The 22,430-nt window shown below is 36.5% G+C and overlaps 1 protein-coding gene across 3 annotated transcripts in view; it reads right to left on the bottom strand.

Annotated features, from left to right (window-relative positions):
• Nucleotides 1-22,430, bottom strand: part of ZC3H13 (zinc finger CCCH-type containing 13) — a 45,353-nt gene that overhangs the window by 20,292 nt on the left and 2,631 nt on the right. For 2 of the 3 annotated variants that reach the window (XM_064714583.1, XM_064714598.1), the window contains exons 2-9: nucleotides 18,902-19,027; nucleotides 18,355-18,464; nucleotides 13,009-13,120; nucleotides 6,763-6,871; nucleotides 4,970-5,109; nucleotides 4,085-4,245; nucleotides 2,569-2,766; nucleotides 974-1,147 (exon numbers count right to left, since the gene is read on the bottom strand). In XM_064714583.1, the coding sequence (XP_064570653.1) occupies nucleotides 974-1,147; nucleotides 2,569-2,766; nucleotides 4,085-4,245; nucleotides 4,970-5,109; nucleotides 6,763-6,871; nucleotides 13,009-13,120; nucleotides 18,355-18,464; nucleotides 18,902-19,018 (1,121 nt within the window). In that variant the 5' untranslated portion in view covers nucleotides 19,019-19,027. The remainder of the gene's footprint in view (nucleotides 1-973; nucleotides 1,148-2,568; nucleotides 2,767-4,084; nucleotides 4,246-4,969; nucleotides 5,110-6,762; nucleotides 6,872-13,008; nucleotides 13,121-18,354; nucleotides 18,465-18,901; nucleotides 19,028-22,430) is intronic. The other variant, XM_064714593.1, reaches the window with a different exon arrangement.

Below are 22,430 nucleotides of genomic sequence, written 5' to 3' on the forward strand. Positions count from 1 at the left end.
CTACTAGGAAGAAAATTAACTCTACCCCAGCTGAAACCAGGACACTGGAGTAAGTTAAAAAACAGGGAAAAGAGTACAAAAGAGATCTTTTGCAGACTCCCTACTACTGCTCCAGGAAGAACTCTCTTCTCTATGAAGAATCCAATATAGCAAAAATGTCCAGCAGTCACATCTACCACAAAACAATCCAATGTTGTTGCAGCTGAATGGAGTCACCACAAAAGCCAAAACAGTTTGCTTACAACTCTTTGGATTGCTGAATGGACGGGTTTTATTTTGCTTTTGATAAATCAGCATGCAGAAACATGTATGACATCTGGAGCTTCTCCCACGCTTCAACAGAGGTGCAGAAAATAAGAATGCCTTGCTTTCCATTATACAAACATGGGACTACAGTAGTATTTAGCACTGTCATCCTAAACCTGAGCTTATACTCTTTCAGGCCAAAATAAGGAGCCTACTCCATTTTTAATGGATGGCAAAACATTTTTCAAAGTCTCAAGAACTAACAGATATGATAGCTTCCCTAAAACTTCCTGCAAGAAGCTTTGTACAGCATTGTTTAGCCAGTTGTGCCTGCTTCTCAAGAAAGAGGTGCAGAACCAGGACCTGCATATCATTTTACCCGTTCTAGAAGAGAAAATCTCTGCCCATTTCCAATCTCAAAGGTAAAATATTTTTCCACGTTCCACTTTTTAAAAAGGGGAAGGCTAGGAAGGAAGAAAGTTCCCAAAGACTCACAGACTGACTGTATCTCATATCAGACCTCTGAAGTTCTACCTGAAGGCAAAACATTTGCATGACAGATACCCTCCGTGCAGTAACACTGCAAAGAAAAAAAAAGTCCCAGAGCTTGTTTGAGGCATAAACATTCACAACAGGCTCACAAACCAAACAAGTAGTCAAACCAAGAGAGGAAGTTTCCAAACCAGAACTATTAAAGGAAATAAAATCCAGAGAATTGACCTCCCACCTGCGCGAGGGTGAGAAGTTATGTTTGTGAGTGGCTGCCTTGGCTGGAGCACGGGAGGTTTGCTTTCGCCTTGCAGCAGGCGGTGAGTACTCCCTGGAAGGGGAAGAATTACTGCCAGAGTGATCTGCAGGACTAGGAGAACGCTTCTGTCGACGGGAGCTTTCAGACGGATCCCTGGGAAACACAAACAGCAGCTTGTTTAACAGGCTAAGATGGCATTAGCACAGTTCTAAGAAACTACAGACACTTCCAAGACAGAACATGTGATTACCATACCAATTACCATGTTATACAGTCATTTGTTATGATTTCACATATGAAATTACCTTAAGCTAGCAAATCTCAAGAATGCAAGATATGCACTAAATTTCTTGCTACACTGGACTTTAAAAACTAGAACATGGTAAAGCAAAAAAAACCTTATTCTAATTTTACCTAACATTTCATGTGGTGGTAAATCAGAATTCTTACCAATGGAGAAATATTTTGCTACCTTATTTAAAAATTTCTGTAATATCAGAACTTTATTTATGCAGCTTCAAGCTCAAACACATTTTTAAAGGCTAATGCCAGCAGTAAGTGAACGAAAGTTATCCATTAAAACCTTCAACTATTCCACTGACCTCACAGAGATTTGACATTTCAACTTCATTTTTATTATGTAGGGAAAAAAATGACAAAAATCCAACAGCGAAAAACAGAGAAAAAAAATGACAAAAATCCAAGAGAATACTACAAGGCTGTAGTCGCCCCAGCAATACCTGCTTATAGTACAATGATAAGACAAGCACTGTCATGGTGCTTTCAGCACTACCTACAATGTTCCTTTCTATTGCTTGTGACTTCCTTCCAGTAATGGAGTATGCAATCATGACAGAAATAAAATACTTTCAAGTAAGTATGGTGGAATTTATTTAATCAATTAAAAATGCATGATTCACTGCTCTTCCAATCCTTAGTCTGCTATGCCAGTTACAAAGTACAACTTCACAACATGTACCCTACTTTCATCGGGAAAATTCAGGACATAAAAATGCAGATCATGTATCTTTCAGCTTAAGTGGACGTGTATGCTCCAGGAAATAATAGAATAGTCATAGTAGTCCAACCATTTTTTAATAAATAAATATGCATAAATGCAAAAGTGAAGCAATTCTAAAATGTCACTAGTCTTTGATAACCTCAAAAATACTTGAACCTACTGAAGATTAGGGAGAGTTTAAATGCACACTGCCAAATTGTGAAAATATCAGTCCTCCAAGATTTCAGAAAAGCATGCAATCAGACCAGTGAATGACTTCACAATAAAGATTTTGGCAAACAACCTGCTCCACTGGTGAAGATCCAAATTCTTGAGAAATAATGAATCTTTCAAAGAGGCATTTCACAAACTTACTAAGTAATGCAATTAAAACCTACCAATCTGTTAGTTATAGTCTATCAACCCACCTACATAACATACTGAAAATACTTCACTGAAGACTGAAAAGGCTGTTGGCAGTGTAGGCAATACCATCCTTATTATTCAGTGTTCTATAGAATTTAATTTTAAAAGCAAGGTTAGAGTTAAAAGCTAATGATGCAACATAACTTACCTCTGCTTCTCTTTTTTCTCCTTGTGCCTTTCAAAGTCACGCCCTCTCTCTTTCACGTCCCTTGCCTTTTCTTCTGAACGTTCTTTTGCTTTATGTTTTTCCTTGTGTTTTTTCCCCAGGGGAGTTTCCTCTTGTACTGGAGGAGGAGGGCTAGGGGTGCGAGGACCTTTCTTTTTACTCTGAGTACTTTTAGAACTCCTAGAGAGAAATTAACAGGGTGGGGGGAGTATAAAAACAAAGAGTTGACAACTATTTCAAACAATAATTTCTCAGACATTGACAGGAAAGTTATAACATAAAAGGCCTTGAAGCTTTTAGGATGGGATTTACCAACTCCCTTAGCAAGCACCATTCAATAGCAGAATTTGACAGAAAGGTGAGTAGAGATGGTAAAAATTTATGTTGAGCTCCTAGATTTATAGCCTTTTTTTCTGAAGGAAGTGAACAAAAATAGGAATTGCTCCTGTTCAGAGAGAACCAGTTTTCAAAGATAAAATGCCCTTACATGAACTGTGTACATCAGAAGACAAAAACCATACAGTACCTTGTTTATACTCCCATTTCTGCAATGCAATATCCTAATAACACACACACAAAATTACTTGAACTACTCATGTTTTCAATTTAATGTTAACTACCAGACAGGATGAAGCATCTAAACATTCCTGAGTATGCATCTCACAATATGAAACATTACGTATTTTCTGCATAATTTACCACTAAGATAAATCCTATCAACTAGGTATTACTGCATATGTCAGTAGTATACCAGCACATGCTATACCATTCCTGCAGCAGAAACAATGTCATTCTGTCCTTGCTTTAAAGGGGATTTTAACAAATAGGTTAAACAGGGGATTTCCCCAAACGCAGATGTGTCTGGTTACACTGCTGCAGTAATTTCTTTCCTATCTAAAAGCTGCAAACATCAATTCAAAATATCTTATGGCCAGCAAGAACTTTAGAAGCAGCTTTGGTGATTGACTTTGGTGGCACTGCAGCCTGTTAAAATCCTCTGATTTTTACATATTTTATCCTTAATTCTTCCCTGCCCCCCCACATCCCTCACTTCTTATTCTCTCCTGAATTCTCAGAAATTCCCTTCTTAAAAGTCACATATTTTATCTTGAACAGTAACATGCAATATCAACAGAATGGGCAGTTGGTCAAATTTAAACATTTAGAGAGGCAGCTTCACAGGCTCCAGCATTTCAAACAGAAGCGTTTTCCTCTTTTCAGTGGTTTGTATTTTCTCATTGTCTCACAAAGATTCTGGAGATTCAGAGAAAAGATCTGCTTGTAAACCATGAAAATAATCAACTGAAAACTACATCCATATGACAATTATCTGCATAAGATGATTCACAATGGACAATTTAGAGATCTTCTCCTGAATTTATATAATCAGGGGCACTGAAAGGAAGGAAAATGCAAAACATTATTTATGAAAACTCCAGTAATAAATGTAAGTGTGGTTCTCTTCTCATTCTCTTGCAAGCTGCATCTATATACTGACCTCTGCTGCTCCAAAAGTGGTGAAGAGACAGTAGATGCTTTCTTGTCTTTTTTACCAGCTGAAGATGATGATTTGGGACTGGATCTTCGTTTTGGAGATTTGCTGGACTTTCGTGGTGATGGTGATGGTGATAATTTAGATCTAACCACCTCTGGAGAAATCTTGAGGGAAAGAATATAATTAACCAGTAATGTATTGATGCTCAAAAATGTAACTGTATGCCAATATGTGTGTCAAACATGTAAATTCAGCAAGTGAGAGAGTATGAGAACCATGTACATCTCTTCTTCAACCTCACCACATTGTTTGTGGAGAACGGCATAAAAGGAAGACAACATACAAAGTGTGGAGGAAGAGAAGGTCATGCACTCTGTAATACATCACAAAAACTGTAACTTAAGGTTTAAAATCAGTATACTCACAACTTACACTCACATTTGTCTGAAAAAGAAAGACATCCTTAGAGGATATTTTTTAGTCTTCCTCAAAATTTTAGAGTTTCTAACAGCTACAGCTTTGTCTCTGTCACTCTATTCTGTTACTACAAGGCAAGCAGGAAAATGGGATTAGGAAATGCCTTGTGTTTTCCTTTTTCTATCTTCTCTGTTACAGATCTTACTAGTTTTGTATCACTAAAATGCATTAAATCTTACTCATTTAATGGCTGACTTCAAAGGAGAAAACTTGGTTACTGTGCTGGACGACTGATCAGATACTCACTTCAAGCACTCAAGTCACATACTAATTATATAGGTGCCAGTTATTTACTATCATGTAACACAACTGTGCATTTGTAGCTCAAAAACTTTAAGTCTTCTGGGAAACAATTACAAGCCTATGAAGTGGCTGATGATTTGTTTTATTTCACATTTACATAATACAAACCTCTTTTTTAATTACTATTTCCTCTCGTTTCTCCATGTTTTCCTGTTCCAATTTCATAAGTTCTCTCTGAATCTTTTGGCGCTTCATTTCCAAAGACAGCTCATGGTCATAATCATAATTAACATCTCCATTGTCAGAGTCTTTATTTGAAGAAAAAAAAAATTGATCAGTGGACAATTTCTTATGAAAAATACAACAATAACATTTAGCATACTAGATGCCAACCACAAATATTACTCCATGACTTTTAAGCAGTGCATGAATGGACCAAGGAAATTTGGCATTCGTGCCAAATTTCTTCTCCAATTCTGTGTACAATCCTGAAGTAATTCCAGTTAGTTCCATACAACCTGAAGTTCAACTCTTAATTTAAAAGAACACCTCAACTTCTTTCATGGACATTCATCCGAGGAAGCAAGGGAAACAAAGTAAGCCACTTCATATTTAAATAACAAGAAAATTAAAACTGTGTGTCTTCACAGGGAGTGAAAATATGTAGAGCACTACATAACTGGGGAACTCACATTAAACAGATTCATATAATGATGCATAATACCGGAGGGGTTTAGTTAATACAGTGTCTTACAAAACAATTGATGCACTCAATTAATTACATGTAAACATTGATTTTAAAGTAAGAGAGGAGTTATGCATTAACCCTTTCACTGGATGAACATACACTTCAAGAGTTTACATCTGGTTTTACAACATTACCACTGTTTGGTTTTCCCAGTAGAAGAAATGTTATTTCTCACACTTTTTCATTAAGTCATGGACAGGTAATATCTTAAGCTTCCAACCTGGCAAGTGAAATCTTACTGAAAATTGAATTTATTCACTCTGTTTATATTAATTTTGTTTATGGATATTTAAGTCTAATATCCAAAAAGCATTTTGGGGAAATATCTGTCAGAGAAAAGACTACTTCAATAAAAAGTTATTAGCTTTCACTCCCTTTCTACATACAAGAACTACATAAAAGGTGAAATTCATTGCAAATATATTCATTATATGTGAATTCTCTCCGATGGGATCAGAATTCCCATTTTTTCCTTGCAACATTGTAACTACTTCTGAAACACAGATTCTCAGAAAACTACAGAAACACCACAGCTCAGTAGAAGTTCCTGTAACATCACTATCAGGTCAACCTGGACTCTAACAAAAGTGAAACTTAGGAGAGAAAAAAAGTGCCCACAGCAACAACAAAACTTTCAGTAAGCACTAAAAGTCCTCCAAATCCAGAAACTCCCACCGACCAACTCATACAGAAGTGACTGTATGAGTCAATGCAAGAGTCAAGGCAATGCAAGACACTTAGCATTCTTCAAGTATTTTTAAAACATAAATATTTCACCGATGTCCACTTTCAACTGTTGTTATTCTAATGGAGACCTCATTAATGACAGCTTACACCATTAAAAATTATGCAACAAAAATGGCTGACTTTTGAATTCAAAGGAGTTCCACCTTCTTCTCAGACTGACAGGTTCCAAAATTACTTTAGATGCAACTTGGATTCATCTAGTGACATTACTGTGAAAGATTCACCATGGAGTAGACTATACCAAAAAAAACCTGTTTTTAAAGCTAGTTGGCTTAACCACTGTAGCAGTCCAACTCGGGTAACTTGTTAGTTCTCCTCAAAAAAAAAAAAAAAAAAAAAAAAATTAACAGCTACTGCATCAAAGTATTCTGCTTAGAAACCAAATCTTGAAGCATTCCACTTGACAGACAGCCCAGAAATCTCTCAGTTCTCTGAGGCATCAGGGGACTGTCAGTTCAATACATACCTTCTCTATTTGTTTCCCAATCCCCATTTTCCTCTTCGCTTTCTGGTGTTCGCTCCTTTGTAATTTTGATATCCTCCTTTTCTCTGTGTCTTCCTCGTGAGGACTCTTTCTATAAAGGGAAAAATGCCACATTAGAGTAAACAACTTCATTTCAAAACAAGCCTGAAGAAGCAGGTGTATTTTACATGGTATTTTGGGGTTTTTTCATAGCACAAAAAGCATTTTTCCCTTTAGTCTGTTGAACAAATACTCTCCTAAACAAGCAGAGACTCCACAGGCTACATGTTCTAATGCAATTTCATATAATCAGAATGCAAATAGCAGATGGGGAAAAGAGAAGAAAGGATTCATAAAATAAGAAGGCTTAAAGGCAGGGCAAGAGTCAAGCACATATCAGAGGATAAAGTTTAAAATAGGCACCAAAATAAGAGATTAAGTTCTAAAGATCAGAAGTTTAATGAACACTCAAAGAGTGTATTTTTAACAGCCTGAGCAAGAATTCTCAGCTGTAAATAAGAATATTTATATTCAAGGCAGATGAGCCTCAGAAGTGGAAGCATTTAACTCTTCAGAGGATAAAGAATATGGAAGGGGAGGAGATAATAAACCCAGAGACCCTTGGCTGGCAGAAGGGGAAAAATTCTAAAGCAACACAATCAAATCAAGTTCCATTGACAGCTTTGTGTTTGACTTTCACTGTCTCCAAGAGAAGTCTACCTAATGCAGTAGCACCCATTTCCCATGTCCTGTGAACACCTAAGAAAGCCAGAGACTATCTGTACAAGAAAAAAGATAATTTCAAGTCAACTGATGCTGTGCTGCTCTTGTGCCCCTGCTAAATTCCAGTACAGAGCTACATAGCTGCACCTCTGCATCTGCTGAAGCAACATCCTCTGTGTGATGTACCTGGACTCAAGTGGAACACAGGAAAAGGTTTCTTCCCTACTAGCAACAGAAGAAAATTCAAGCTTAAAGCATCTCAGGTTAATTTATTAAATAGGAAACCAGAACAGCAAAATCTGTCCCACAGCCCTGCTCTTCTCAGCTCACATAGTGCCCTCTTGTTTTTCTGGAGATTCTTTCATGTTGGTATGTGGGAGAAACATCAAGAAAAGGAGATGCTTGAGAATTTCACTAGCTATTCCTTATTGGTACTTAAATCTTGATTTAATTTAAAACCTTAACATCACCTTACACATACACTGAGGAAACAAAATAAAATTGCAGTCAGTCAGTCACTCAAAAATGAGTAAAATTCAACTATTCCTTTTTATTCAGTAACAATGTTAAAAACTTTCTAGTTGAATGATGTGCAGAAGGCAATAACTTACTGAGTCATGCTGGTTTCTGACATCAACTGCAGACAAGTCTACATCCACTAAGCTATTGTCTCAACATGTACTAAAGACATTCAGTCTATGGGCCCCAAAGCAAATTACTTTAAAAGAAAATTACTCTGATGAGATCTAAAAATCTGTAAGCATAACAAGTCTTCTCTGCAACCATTCTTTTCTTTCATAAGACTGTTCTTATTTTTCTAGCCCACCCTCCACGAAGGCCACAGCTGTTCTACTGGGCTGTATACTTCTACATACTTCAACCACGCCCTATAACATAAACAAAACCATAATTTCTTAAATATGAATCCTAGCTTCTATTAATTCAACACTACCTCTTACTAGCAAACTGAAATATGAACAGTAGGACAACCTCTCTACACCGATTTAAAAAAATCTCCCAAAAAAATTCATCCAATACCTTGTCATCAAAGAACGTGCAGCAAGTCAGTGCTTCAAGTCCCATTTAATGCCCCATGTTAAAAATACTACACAACCTGTATGTATCATGCCTACCTCCTCAGACTTACAAGCCAATACAAGCATCTTGCAAGAGCCTGTATTTTATCCTTTCAGTGGAAAGATTCAGTAGTGGCACAATCATATTTCTACAGAAGAACTGAGAACAAAAACAGCTATCAAACTGAAATACTGTATATAGGGGAAGCATGGTATTTCACACTAATGTTGCTTAGTTGTCAAGAAAAAAGATTTTGACAACACTACACCTTGAAAAATAAATATCAGTTTAGAAATTGAGTATATTTTTCCTGGGGCATGCTAATCAAGAATTTAAGTTATGATGTGTTTAGAACACATACCTAATTTTTCTCACTGAAAAGTCTTCAACATATTCCTTTTATTTTACTTGTTACACTTGTAACACATTTGATTCCCTCATACTATGGGAATTAAATATTTCCTTCATATACTTTTTTGTCCCTCCCCTAACAAGCCAAGAATAAAGTAAGTTAAGTTCCTAAAGGCCAATAGCATGACTGTCACTGGTACCTGAAGATGCTGTATATTCACTCTTGTTAACTTCTCTGAAGACTCTGAAAAAATGCCATTTACTAGACAAGAACCACTATACTTACAGAATTATATATTTATTTATTAAAAAACAATGTAGCTTGTCTTAAGAGGAAATGATTTTGTAGACTTTGTCTATGCAGTTTTTAGGTATATGCTCACAGCTAAACATAGCAGGTGTTGGATAGATGTTTACAGTTTCATACGTTGATGTTGAAGAGAGATGCCACACAAGAAAGGGAAAAACTCACGACATTATGGCTGATTTCTGTGAGATTTTATTTCATGTCTATTCAAGTTGAAGTTCTATGTCCCATGTGATCAGCCCTCTACAGCACAAGACTTGATGTCTACTTGAATAAATTTCCCACTACTGCCACAAAAGCCTGGCCAAGTACAAAAGGACTCATCCAATCTGTAAAACATGCTTCTAGCCAAGAAGTGTTACTTTGCCAACACCGATGGAAAGAACAGAAAATTGATACAACCTACAATTCTTGCATTGCAGAAATCTCAGTTTCAACCTTATCAGGTTGCACACGTACATGCAGCAGCAAAATAAAGTCATTCCAAAGCACAGATTCCTTTAAACCTACAGTAAGCTACACGTATTACAGCTACAACCTTTTGGGCAAGCTAGTACTACAGTACTACTTTGCTCCAGGCATAATATCTTTATAGTGTAAACTACTATCATGCTACAGAAATACATAAGTAAATGAATCTGAAGTTCCCCTGACATTAAGTGGTATTTGTTCCCATTTCAGAGATGGAAGACAATGCTGAGTCCTATTTCCCGTGGAAATAAAAGCTACAGTGACAAAATCCACAGATACGAAACAAGTGATACACATTCCTTACAAAAACCTTCCTAAATGTACATTAAGCTCCTCCCACTGTTTCTCCCAAATCACACACACCTTCCACGTTTAGACTTTAGGTAAGACTTCATACACACCAACATAACTGTCTTCTCATAATTTAAAATAAAAATTTTCAACTGAATAAGTAACAGCAGGAACCTCATCTACTTATTTGTATAATGATTCATACACTAACATACAGTGCTGAAGTAATTCCAAACACAAATCCAAGAAACACAAAAACAACTGAGTTTAATGTAGGTGTCCACATAACACAGCATATTGTCTCCGCAAATAATAATACAAAGCATGAAGAAATAAAAAGGGATATAGTGTATAAACTGCCAATATAGGAAGTTTCTTCCTAAATACATATAGATTGTACTAGTTATGCCTCCAAAGAATAAAAAAATCTCTTCTGAAAAGATTTTATCCTAGTTATACTGTCTTAGATTCTGGTGGAATCTTTCAGCTTTGCATGCCTATCTTCTGACAACCAGGCAGAATTATTATATATAACATAAACAGCATTTCCCCTTGTCATTTTCAAATTTGCCACCCTTTCTACTGGGTTAAAGTACGAATATGACGCATCTAACTCACATTCTCTCAAACATACATTATATGCATTCATTCCATGTCCTTTCTTCTCTCCAGTTTATTTTTCACCTCTTTGCCCACTTCAGGAAGACCTTTGACTGTATTTTCTTGCACACAGGTGATTACAACCAAACAGCATTTCAAATAAAACTGGACCATGAATTTCTACAGCATATTATCAATCATTTTCTATTCCATTTTTATATACCTGAATGTTTGCTTCTACAACTGTGACTTCAATTGGAACACATGGTTTCATTGAGCTGTCCACAATAACTTATTTTTCTATTGAGTGGTTTCAGTTACTTTTAAAAAATTCATTCATTTTTTTAAATACTTTCTTCATTGTGCATGACCTTGCACTTCCCAACACCAAGTTTCATCTGCCATTGTACTGCCAAAAACTGTCTTTCCCAACCCCCATGGCATTCCTCAGACTTCAGTAATCCCAAGTACTGTTTTCAAATCTTCTGCAAAATCTGACATTTGGAATGTCCAACTTTTTTCTACATTCTTTAAAATTATAGTTCTTTAAATGAATTACAACAGCATTCTGTGTAATTCAATTTCAAATAATCTAAAATTTCCCCCTCAGCTGGCTTCTAAACCTAGAATACTATACCTTCTATTCTTTGACTATCTATACATAGGCCTCAGAAGTCTCGTTTCAAAACAGGTCTGACCTATGAGAGGCAGTTCTCTCTTAACCACTACTCTCCATCGAAGTTTCAGTCTAGTAGTCTGGTGAAGCACAGATTTCATCTGCAGAAATGTTTCTGATTGGTCTTTTTTATTTTTAACCAAAATTATGAAACTTCTTATGGGACAAGCTACTTTTCATTATTTCAAAGTTTTCTTGTCAAGCTCTGCTGTTACCCCAAAAGCTTTAATAAAGTATGCAAACATAACATATTAGATCTCCACCGTAACAGCAGCTGTACCGATGGAGCAAGATTTCTCTTAGCAGTTCAGCCACTTGAGTCTTCTGTCCTTTTAGATATCCTGGTTCTTTGCAAAGCAACTCTTGACGACTGTCCCTCTTCATCTATTTGTTCCAGAATATTTTCTTTGATATCCTCTATTTTCAGAGTTGCCTCCATGGAACTAAAACAAAAGGTCAGCTGTTTCCTCAATCTTCCATTTTATGAGATTGAAGCAGAGTATTTTTTACTCTGCTGTGTGCTTAATCTATAAATAATTCTTTGATACGTTAACACTAATTCTCCAATTCCTTTAGATTCTTGCTTCCAGTTCACTTTCACTTGGGTTTTAGTTGTTTAAGAGTATTTTATTATTACATTAAGAGTACACTATAAAAAGCAAGGTTAACTAATCAAAAGTAAGAATTACATCAAAATTAGAGTTGCACCAGGACAGAAGTTACAGCGAATTTTTAATGACGGTTGGAAAAAAAATTTTCCCACCAACCATGTACTCAATAACTGAACAGTTTATTCAAACTATTAGAAAATAAAAGAAACACATTTCAGTAAAAAGATTGAGAGTTTACAAAAATTAACAGCAACTGAAAACATGATTGGAAGGTAAGCCATTCAGTTAAATTTAATGATAGCAGCTGCTGCTGATTTATTTACAGCTGACATAAAAAGATTTATTTCACACAACAAGTAGGAACAGATCAAGAGGAAATGATAGAACATTGTCAGTACCTGCAGAAGCAAAACTTAATTTTTACAAATAAAACCTTTTAAAAATTATTCATAGGAAGACGATGTTAAACATGGTGCAGGAACACAGTGGTGCTACTGTTTCATAGGTACAGGGTCACACTACGAACTCTAACCCTATTTGTCTGTAACATCAGAAACAGGTAACACAATTTCAAAATAATTAAATTTTAATATTTGAGGGCCACAGGGTTGCAGAAAGATGCTTACAAAATAAGAACAATAATGAATTTTTTTTCAAAATTCATTAATTAAGCAGTTGGGGTGACTGATGAGTGTGTGAGGGGGAAGGGAAAATGAACCAGCACAATCGTAACTGCATGGTTTCATCAAAGGCAAATTTGGGGTGAACAACTTAGATCAGGATGCATGAGTAAGTGTTTGGGGGGGAAATAGTGGACAACTGAAACAATGGTTAGTATACTTTCTTGGTAATAATCAAGGAGTCTGCACTGTTATTAAATACCTGTTCATCAGTATTTGTAACACATTTTATGTCTTTGGGGTTTATAAAATCTTTGGGAACTAAAAGACCAGAAACACTAGAAAATTGCAAAACAGTACAATTGTTAAGACACTTCATAACAAAAAATGTGATATGCTATGTACAAAATGATCAGTTCCTTAAAACATTTTCAATATTACAAGTCACAACAATAAGGTTTCTAGGACACACTGCCCAATTGTTACTGAGGGATTCTGGAGTTCTGCAAACTCCACTCTTACCCTAACAGGAGAGGATGATTCCTCTGTACTTCGTTTCTGTGGCTCTGCCTCAACATCTTGACGTTTGTTCTTCATTCTTTCCCGAAGATCTCCAGTGGGTCTTTCTGGTGACCTGTATAATACAGAAACATAATATAACCAGTTCTATGGGACTATTTTTTAAGGAGTATTATCTGTCTTTTAATTAGTATTTTATTAGTATATCCAGAAAAATCTAAACCTCCCACCCAGAGGCAAGGTTGATGAGTAAGAAAATATTCCATTCTAAAGGGCTTAAGCATTAAAAAACTTGCCTTTCAGAAAGTCAAGGAAGACTTGACTCTAAGAAGAAAAATTATTTTTATGTATATATGGCATTACTCAGTTACTACTCTAGATCAGCCTCCCATCCAGAATAACCTTTTTCTGACCATCATGCAGATGTGTTTCACAATCACTCTTACCAAATACTTGAAGATTTAGCCTTCTCCTTCATCTAAGCTGCAACAACTTTTATATATATTACATAAATATAAGTGTCTCTCTCTATATATTACATACATACATGTAAAATCACAATTAATGCAGAATCAAACAACTATAGACTAGGAATGAAAGTCACAGAGAAGCACAACTCTGAATGTGGATGAAGTCTGCAAGGAGAGATAACCTAAGCACCATCCTCCCATGATCTAGGTGAGGCTGCTACACAGGAAAACACTGCTGCAGGACCATGAACCAGAAATGAACTCCGGGAGGCCTCTTCCATTTTCCATCTTGCACTAATAACTATTTCATTATTTAATTACAAAATACTGGATGAACTCTGCTAGTCATGAACCTTTATGATACAGTTTCTGTAAAAAATATTACTGTGATGTGGGAGGAGGAACATCCTACACTACTGTAATTTTAGTATGGATTCATGAGCTCATTCACCCCTTATGTGTTAGAAGAGAACAACCATTGCATTGCTGAGGCACGGGCACAGGTTGCCCAGAGAAGCTGTGCATGCCCCATCCCTGGCAGCGCTCCAGGCCAGGCTGGATGGGGCTCTGAGCAGCCTGGTGGAATGGAAGGTGTCCCTGCCCATGGCAGGGGGGTCGGAATCAGATGATCTTTAAGGTCCCTTCCAACCCAAACCATTCTGTGATTCAAACAAATTCCTAAGCTAAGGAAATGTAGGAACTGTTTCAGAAGACCTTTCAGTTCAAGAAAACAAATTTTCTCTTCATATACATTTGTCTTGATACTGAGTTTTGTACTTCTGTGACGGCTGTTTCACCGTCAACGCGTACAAAAATTGAAAATGAAATGGTATTAATTAAATCTGCACATATTTGAAAAGGTAATTTTTTTCCATTTCCTCCTCTGCGCTGTTTCCTAGATTTAATTCTTTAAACTGCATCACAGGGTTAAACGTACGAGGACCTACAGAGACAAAGATCAATGACTGCTCTCATTTTTTATAGCATTTAATTCTCCATGAAATTGTAAGTACAGGTCAAGCTAGATCAGAGGAAATGTACAGAAGAGTAGAGCTCTGCTTTTTGTCATCACCAAGGATCAAATAATAACCAGCATACAAACATAAATAAGTTATTTTCTTTGCATGCATGACTATATGATCCTTAAAATGTCTGGATTTAGTAAAGGTTATGATTCAAAGTATTTTTCCCCTCCCTCCACATTAAAAAGGTAATTATTTGCATTACCAAAACTCTCCGAAGTGTTCCAACCATCAGCTATCTCAACAAATAAACTGTCTTTCAGCATTAAAGGGTAATTCAACACCTTAATTTTTAATAATATTTAAGCCACAAATGCAAAGGATTTGGATCAGTGAAACTGAAAATTAAGCTAAAAGTAAACAGAAAGATTATCAATAATGTATTTGTAATATTGTTCCTCAAGAGGAATACCTTCAGGAAAAAATCCCATTAGCTGAAGGAGAAAACAGGAGAACACACACTGAGGGCAGCTCATGTACCTTACAGAGTCACATCTGACATTCTAATACTTTTATTTTTATTTAAAGTTACAAGCTGGGGTACAAAACAAAGTATCCAAACCAACTGGATACAAAGTATCCAATTTTACCCCCAATTAAAAAAATTTTTGTTCATTCCCATGCCGAAAAAAAGGTATTGTGCTAAAGTATTATTCAAATCTACTTAAATATTATAAAAGCTATGAAAAAACCCCACAAAGTTAAAGGTACACATTCAGGGCTGGGGTTTGCTGGACAATTTTTTGTTGGTTTTGCTGAGTAGGTCATACTTGTATGCATAGTTGGTCACTGAGTAAGTTTTTTTCAGCTTTAGGAGAACACCAAAGCAAAGTCATGGTGATCACCCTATCTCTCCTTCCCCAAAGACATCATAACCCTCCAAAAACTCTAATAAAATAAGACAGACAATTAGTCAAACTTTAAGAAATAATTACTCACAAAGCCATGACTGTTTTCAGATGCTTTGGCTGAATGCACAGAAAAACAAGCTGGTCTACTAGCTGATTTTCTTTTATGTGTGCCACAGCTTCATTTCTACATAACTTTCCCCCAGCCCCCTCCAAAAGGGATCTTTGGTTATTCCAGGTCATGCTCACTGTTGAACTTCAACAGTTCATGACAAATAATCTCTGCAGCTTAAGACAATATAGCTAGACTGCAACTTTCAGTTGCAGACAAACTGAAAACAGAACCTTTCACAAAAAAGGCATTATGCAATTTCTTTCTAATATTTTGAGCTGGGCCTATCTTTTACATAAGGCCTAAAATGAAAAATTTCCTCGTTTCAAATTCTAAGGCAGTTAAGTGATTTCAAACAGCATTACTTCCTGCAACAGTTCAGTTCTCCATGTTCAACAGCATTTAGGAAATGCACATTTGTAACAGTGACTTGATTTGCTCCTGTACTTCTTACAGTGTCAGGAACAAGCACCCAGCAACAGGCAGACCTTGCAACACACCTACCTGAAGATATTTCTGTGTGCCTGTGTGAGAGCACACTTGTGCACAGAGGCAGATGACCAATATTTGTGTTTTATGTACACGTTTGTAACTGCTCAAGAAACACTGCTCTGTTTCCAGTTTCCCATATTTGAAACTTTCAAAATCCATACATTCTTTCCTAGCATGACTGCTGGATTGGTTTGGTTTTCAAAAGCAGTGTGATGATCCCAAATAAAGAGGATCAGTCAGACTAAGAAAAGGGCCCAGCAATGGCATAGATCCTGACAATCGTATGAAGGAGCCAGCCAGGAAGTTGCCAAGCAACTAACCAACAATCCACAAGTGCAGAAAGAGCAAAATTCCTCATGGGATAGCATGTTTACACACAGCTCTTAGCTTCACCTAAATTGTGATGTTGGGAAGACTGGCAGGTCTAATACTGAATCCTCAATACTATCATCAGGTATGCTTCATGTAAAAACACATTAGGTTTTATTTTTATAGCAAGATTAAAATTCATGCTGTGAAAGGCAGCATTAGCGCTAAAATCGATCTTTATCATACTTCAGAATCAAGTTTTCCTCCCATGTTTTGAACTATGGGAGGCACTATGGTCAGATAAAACCATTAAGCAAAAGAACTGACTGCAGACAGGTAAGGAACTTGAGGCAGAAGGTAGGAAGACAGAAAGGCAGCAAGAGATGCTCTGTCCCACCCAACTCCTTGCAAAGCAGATGAGAGCTCCCTGGCAGGCTGACTGAACACAGGCAGACACACTGCCATTTTGCTATCCCAGATACTTGAACAAGAATATTGCTTTAACTGAACTGATGCAGAAGCAGCATTAGTTTGGCTTGCCTGAAGCCAATAAAATTGCATTTGAAATGCCTGGATAACATTTATGAAAATCTCTCTAATGTTAAATGGCATGAAAATGCCACCATTTTATTATGTATATATTATGTACCAGCTTTTTCTATGCCTGGCCAAGAGCTATTAGTGGAAACTTTTGAAGACTAGCACAGCTCTTTCATTTGTCTGGTTTGGGGGGGGGGGGGCTTCCTCCTCCTTTTTACTTTTAAGAACATCTTTATTAAATGCTGAATGTGCCAAGCAAATAAGCAGGAAGGTTTGTCCTTTGACTTTTCAAATAGTCCTAGTAAAAAAGTTAGCAATAAGAAGAAGGAAATCAACGTTTTTCTTAAATGTCACTGGTGACAGTGAAGCAGAAACACAGCTTTAATCATTAAAAGAAATGTCACTTTTCTTCAAATGACCAAGCAGAACTACGCACTGAGTGTTCCAAACACTAAAAGCAAGGAGAAAGTGACATTTTAACTGTTTCAAAATTTAATCCCTACCAGCAAATTGCTTACTTTATTCATTTGGAACATTCAGCACAGAACAGAGTAAAATTTTTTACACACCAAAAGAAACATTAAACTCAGTATTATGCATTTTGTATCCCAGCTGCTAGCACCTTGGAAGCAATGGAAGATGAAGCAAGCAAAGTCAAGATCATCCTAAGAGCAAGCCACATGAATAGGAAAAAGAACCATAGACAGAACCCTAACATCAGGCCAACCTTCCTTTTGTTGCTTTACTCTTTAATGCTTCAGTGTGCCCATCCATAATCTACAGGTAATATTGGCATTATAAAGGACAGCTGTTTGTAAATTGTGAAGCCTTCACAGAAAGAGATACTATGCTAAAACCATAACATCTTTTTGTCCTTTATAGAAAGAACACTACAAGCTTGCTGCCATACTTGGCTTCAGTTAAGTTAGGTGTTACGCCACACAAAGGACAGTCGAAAAAAAATTAAATTTTAGAAACATATGAAGAGACATATACCAAAAAATATTCTCTTTTGAAAAATTAGGTAACTTTTTTGATCTCCCCCTACAATACAGGACATTTTCCAATATCTGATAGATAAAGTCACAAAGCCATGTTTTGAAGAGAAGTGTTTTCTCACAACATGAGAGAAACAATAGACATTCATCATGTAACATAGCAAAGGCAGGAGGGCTGTGAGTGTAAGCACTGCTGTAAGTAATTGCAAACCAGCATTTTAGTACAGGACAGAAAAGTATACCAGAAAGGTGCAGTGACACTATGCCAAAACAAAAAAGTACTAAGGTACCTGAACTTCCCATTTTAAGTAACATATAGTTAATTTGCATCCAGTTGACTATTCCTTTTTTAAAGCTGTATACACACAAAAATCCTGCACATTGCCAAAATAATTGTTTTAAGCAGCTTCATAAGGCAATTGGTTATTGATATAACACACAATTAGGCACACCACAGCATTTCACTTAAAAAAAAAAAGACCAACAAAACAAAAGACAGAGTTGCAAAAGCTATTTTCCTACAGCATGTGAAGAATTCAAAGTGAGTTCTTGATTTACCTTCTATAACTGCTGCTATAGCCTTTACCTCGTGGTGAAGGGCCATGTACGAATCTACATGTGTTCCCATAGAGGCAGTTGCCAGTCTTCAGCCAGTTACGGCACTGTGTCTAAGAGACAGACATTACTGGGTGAATTTCACACTCCTTTCTGGAAATACCATTGGTGTGAGTGTGGCAGAACAAACAAATGACTCCACATTAAGTCCCATTTAGCTGTAATTTCTGCCCATCAGTAATATAATTGATTTTTTAAAAAAAATCACCAAAGAGTATCAGGTCTGGCAGAGAAAAATTTAGCTTGGTGGAAACACTATTAATATGCACAGTACTACTGCTCCATCCAGAAGCTGGCACAACACACACTATTTGAAAATTCTTGTATTGGCATGTTCAACATCCATATGTTAAGGAGTTCTTTTCACCTTTACTTAACCTCAGTAACATCTGAGTATTTGCTGCTTGTGAGCTACTATTTCCCACCATATAAATCCTGGAAAAGAAGATGCTGGGGTGGGGAGGAAAAGAAGAACACTTTTACAACTCACCTCTGCAGTACTTCCAGTGCTGGGTCCAAGCCTTTCAAACACACTGGGTCTTCGGGATGTGCTATCGGATATGGTCTTGGTATTTTCCACTGTGACCTTCCTTCTAATTTTTGACATTTTGTACTACTTCAACCAAAAAAAAAAGCAAAACTGTAAAATCCTTCAGTTTGGGCCTTTGACACTGAACTCACATGAATAAAATAGTATGAAATACGTTGCAAGAGTTGCTGCAGAGGTGATGAAGAAAGAAAAAGAAGTCATAAATGAGTGAAATGTATCTAATAACACGGAATGCTTCTGACTTGAACTAGTCAGCTGAACACCAGTAATGATAATTTTTCATTTCATTTCATGACCTGCTTTGGATTCTTCAGCTTCCCCTTGGGAAAGATCATATGACATGTTATTCATTTAGACAGCAAACACCACACAGGACAGATGCTTTCTTTCATTGTGTATTTTTGGTGCACAAACTCAAGTGACTTAAAGTGAACAGAACATTTAATGTTGTTTCACCAACCTCTCAGAAACCAATTTCTACCACTAAAAACACCTCCCAGTTTTGAAACAAATTTTGAAAAATGAGAGCTTTATTTTTTTCCCCCCTTGTTGTGTATGACAACCTGCTGAAAGCCATCTTGCTATCATCCACAGTCTGTGCTTGTTATCGGTCTTATTTCTACAACTATTTGGAATTACATGAGTTTAGGAAAAAAACAAAAAGACAACTCCATAATGATGCACTTCTTAATCTGCTCAAAAAGTAGCTCCTCCTCATTAAGAAAAACAGATTTTAAAGGAAATACAACATAACTTTGATAAACAAGAAGCCACAATTTATCTTACCTGAGAAAGGAAGGAGTTACAGTGAAAAAAAAACCAACCAAATTTAAAGAAAAGGAACATATACTTTTAGCACTACAGACAGATTGCACAAAAAGGGCCTCAAAAACTAATCTCTATTCTTTACGTTCTACTTGATGAAAACAAAAATAAAATCAATTTAGGAACATCTGCCAGGTACTCATCAATTCATATACAGCTCAAAAGCACACCTCTTTGCTGCACTGCAATGTGCCATCACCCTCATTATTAGCCAAACACTACTCTCCTACCCCTCTGCTTCTAAGCACTGCACGCATCACCACATCTAGAACACACACACGCCAACTACCTCATACACAAACAGGTTATAAATTACAAACTGCATCCATACAGCCAGAGTAATACACATTTAAACTAGCATCCACCAGAGAGGATTAATACACATTTTCACCATCTGATCAGCAGTATGTTCCCACAGTTTCCATACGGTAAGGTTATATTTCAGAGAAGCAAAATATTATCGCGTCAAAACGTGGACACTTCATTATCTGAACCCTACAGTTATTTCCATGACAAGATTTCCCTAGGAGTCTGACACCTGTGCATTTTCTACAAACAGAATACTGTGTTGAAGCTCTTGAAGCACTTTAGCTCCTTTATATACAATGGAAGAAAGAAAGCTTACACTGTGTATTTGAGATTTCTCAGTAGACCTCTGCTCTACTGACTCCTTCTCCAAGCCTCTGATTATCTGAAGAACTTTATCTCACAAAAAAGGTTCAGATAATCAAGACATTAACCAAGATGTTCAGGGAGGGTAGAAGTTAACCATACAGTGCATACCAAACATTAAAAACAATGGTTAACATCAATTAGTGGAAGCAGACAGTCAAACATTAGAATTTCCAGTAGTATGAAATTATTTGGGTTAGTAAGAACTGTGGAGAACAGAGATTTCCAGAAAGATCTAATTGAGTTAGAGAATTGAGTAATACAACAGCAGATGAAATGCAAATAAATATAATGCAATGCACACAAGGAGAAATGATTTTGTCTAAATAGTTGATGAGACCAAATTAGTCCAGTCCTCTAGAAAAATAATTAGGAGTCATTGTGGACAGCTCAATGTGCAGCAATAGTTAAAAAGTCTGACAGGATAAACCATTAAAGTTAGAAAGCAAAACAATATCACATCTCACCTAGCTGAGCACCCTTCCATTTCAGGATTCTCACAGAATCTCAGAAAAAAACTACTAAATTTCTACAGCTTCACGCAGTCACATTCTTTTAACAGAAGATATAAAAATCAACTGACACATGCAAAAGCATTTTTACTAAGACAATCATATAACAAATGCCTAATTTGGATTCAATATTTACAGTTAAAAGAGCCATATCTGAAATTAAAAGAGTTAGATAAATGACACTGGCAATGGCATTGGGAGAAGGTTCAACACATGAAGGACAGATGAGTCTAATACACAAGTACACACTGACATCGTAGCAGCATACAGGAAAATCACATTAATTTTGCCTCAGTTCCAATCTACTTTTGTTTTCATAGAAACAGAGGCAAAACTTTCATTTTAAATGTTAATTTTTACCCAGCATTTAGTACCTTTTTGGAATTAGCTTGTATAGGAAGTTATGATGATGACTAGGTTTAAAAGGATAGTTACAAACATGGAGAGGATGAAGAGGCATCATCATCCTAACTGAAATTCCAACCGCCTTTTTCCCTGCATTTTTGCAGATGGAAATTAGGAGGAATACCATTCAACCCTAAATCTTCTAAGGTTTGTAAAACCCCCTACTTAAAAAACCCAAAACAACTTAAAATGAGAAACCAAAACCTGCGCTATTTTGGGTAGCAATCTGTCAATTCTAACCTCCTAGTCTGGTCCATATCTACCAGTTTGCAATTAACAACAGATCCTTTATTAACAGAAGAGGTATTTCATGATAGATTACTCTAAAGAAACAAATCCAGCATGCTGTGAGTGCACAGCATATTTTCTGTATGCACATACTATCACATGAGGGCCTCCCTCGTGTAACAAGAACTGCAATTCCACTGCTCAGTGAATACAGATGTTATCAAAGGCTGCAGGATTAGAGCCCGGACACATTACTCTGAGGCAAACTGAGGAATTTCACTTTGTCAAACTATGCATTTCAGAGACTGTGCTTGCAAATGCAGTCAGTCCCATTTTCATTCTTTGAGGATCAAGTGAGTTGGAAAAATAAAGAGATTATTAAAACAATATTGAAAATCTCGGATGGATAATGACAGGTTTTTTGTTTCTGAGAAGGTTCCTTGCTCATAAACAAGTACTGTAAGTGGAAAAAATTATGTGTGTTTAATTTCCAAATTTCTCAGACTGCACATTAATGGACAACCAAGAACAATTTAAATGGAACATCCCACATAGGTTCCCTTTCTGAAACATTTTCACCTTGTGCTGTTTTGCCACTGATGATCACAGCCCTGCTATCAATCCCACGCTGATGACCAGTGCAGGGACTTCCCATCACACATCTCTGCCTCTGAATTGCCATCTCCTTATCAAACACTAATGTGGGATTAGCTGTGAGCACCAGTGTGGACTGAGCCTTAAGCACTCTCAACATTCAAATAATTACTATCAGGATTTAAAAAAAAAATTAAAAAATTTCTAAGTAAAATATACACTTCTCTATTTCG

Source organism: Zonotrichia leucophrys, chromosome 1 (assembly GCF_028769735.1).
Source record: "Zonotrichia leucophrys gambelii isolate GWCS_2022_RI chromosome 1, RI_Zleu_2.0, whole genome shotgun sequence".
In the NCBI taxonomy this organism is placed as follows: Eukaryota; Metazoa; Chordata; class Aves; order Passeriformes; family Passerellidae; genus Zonotrichia; species Zonotrichia leucophrys.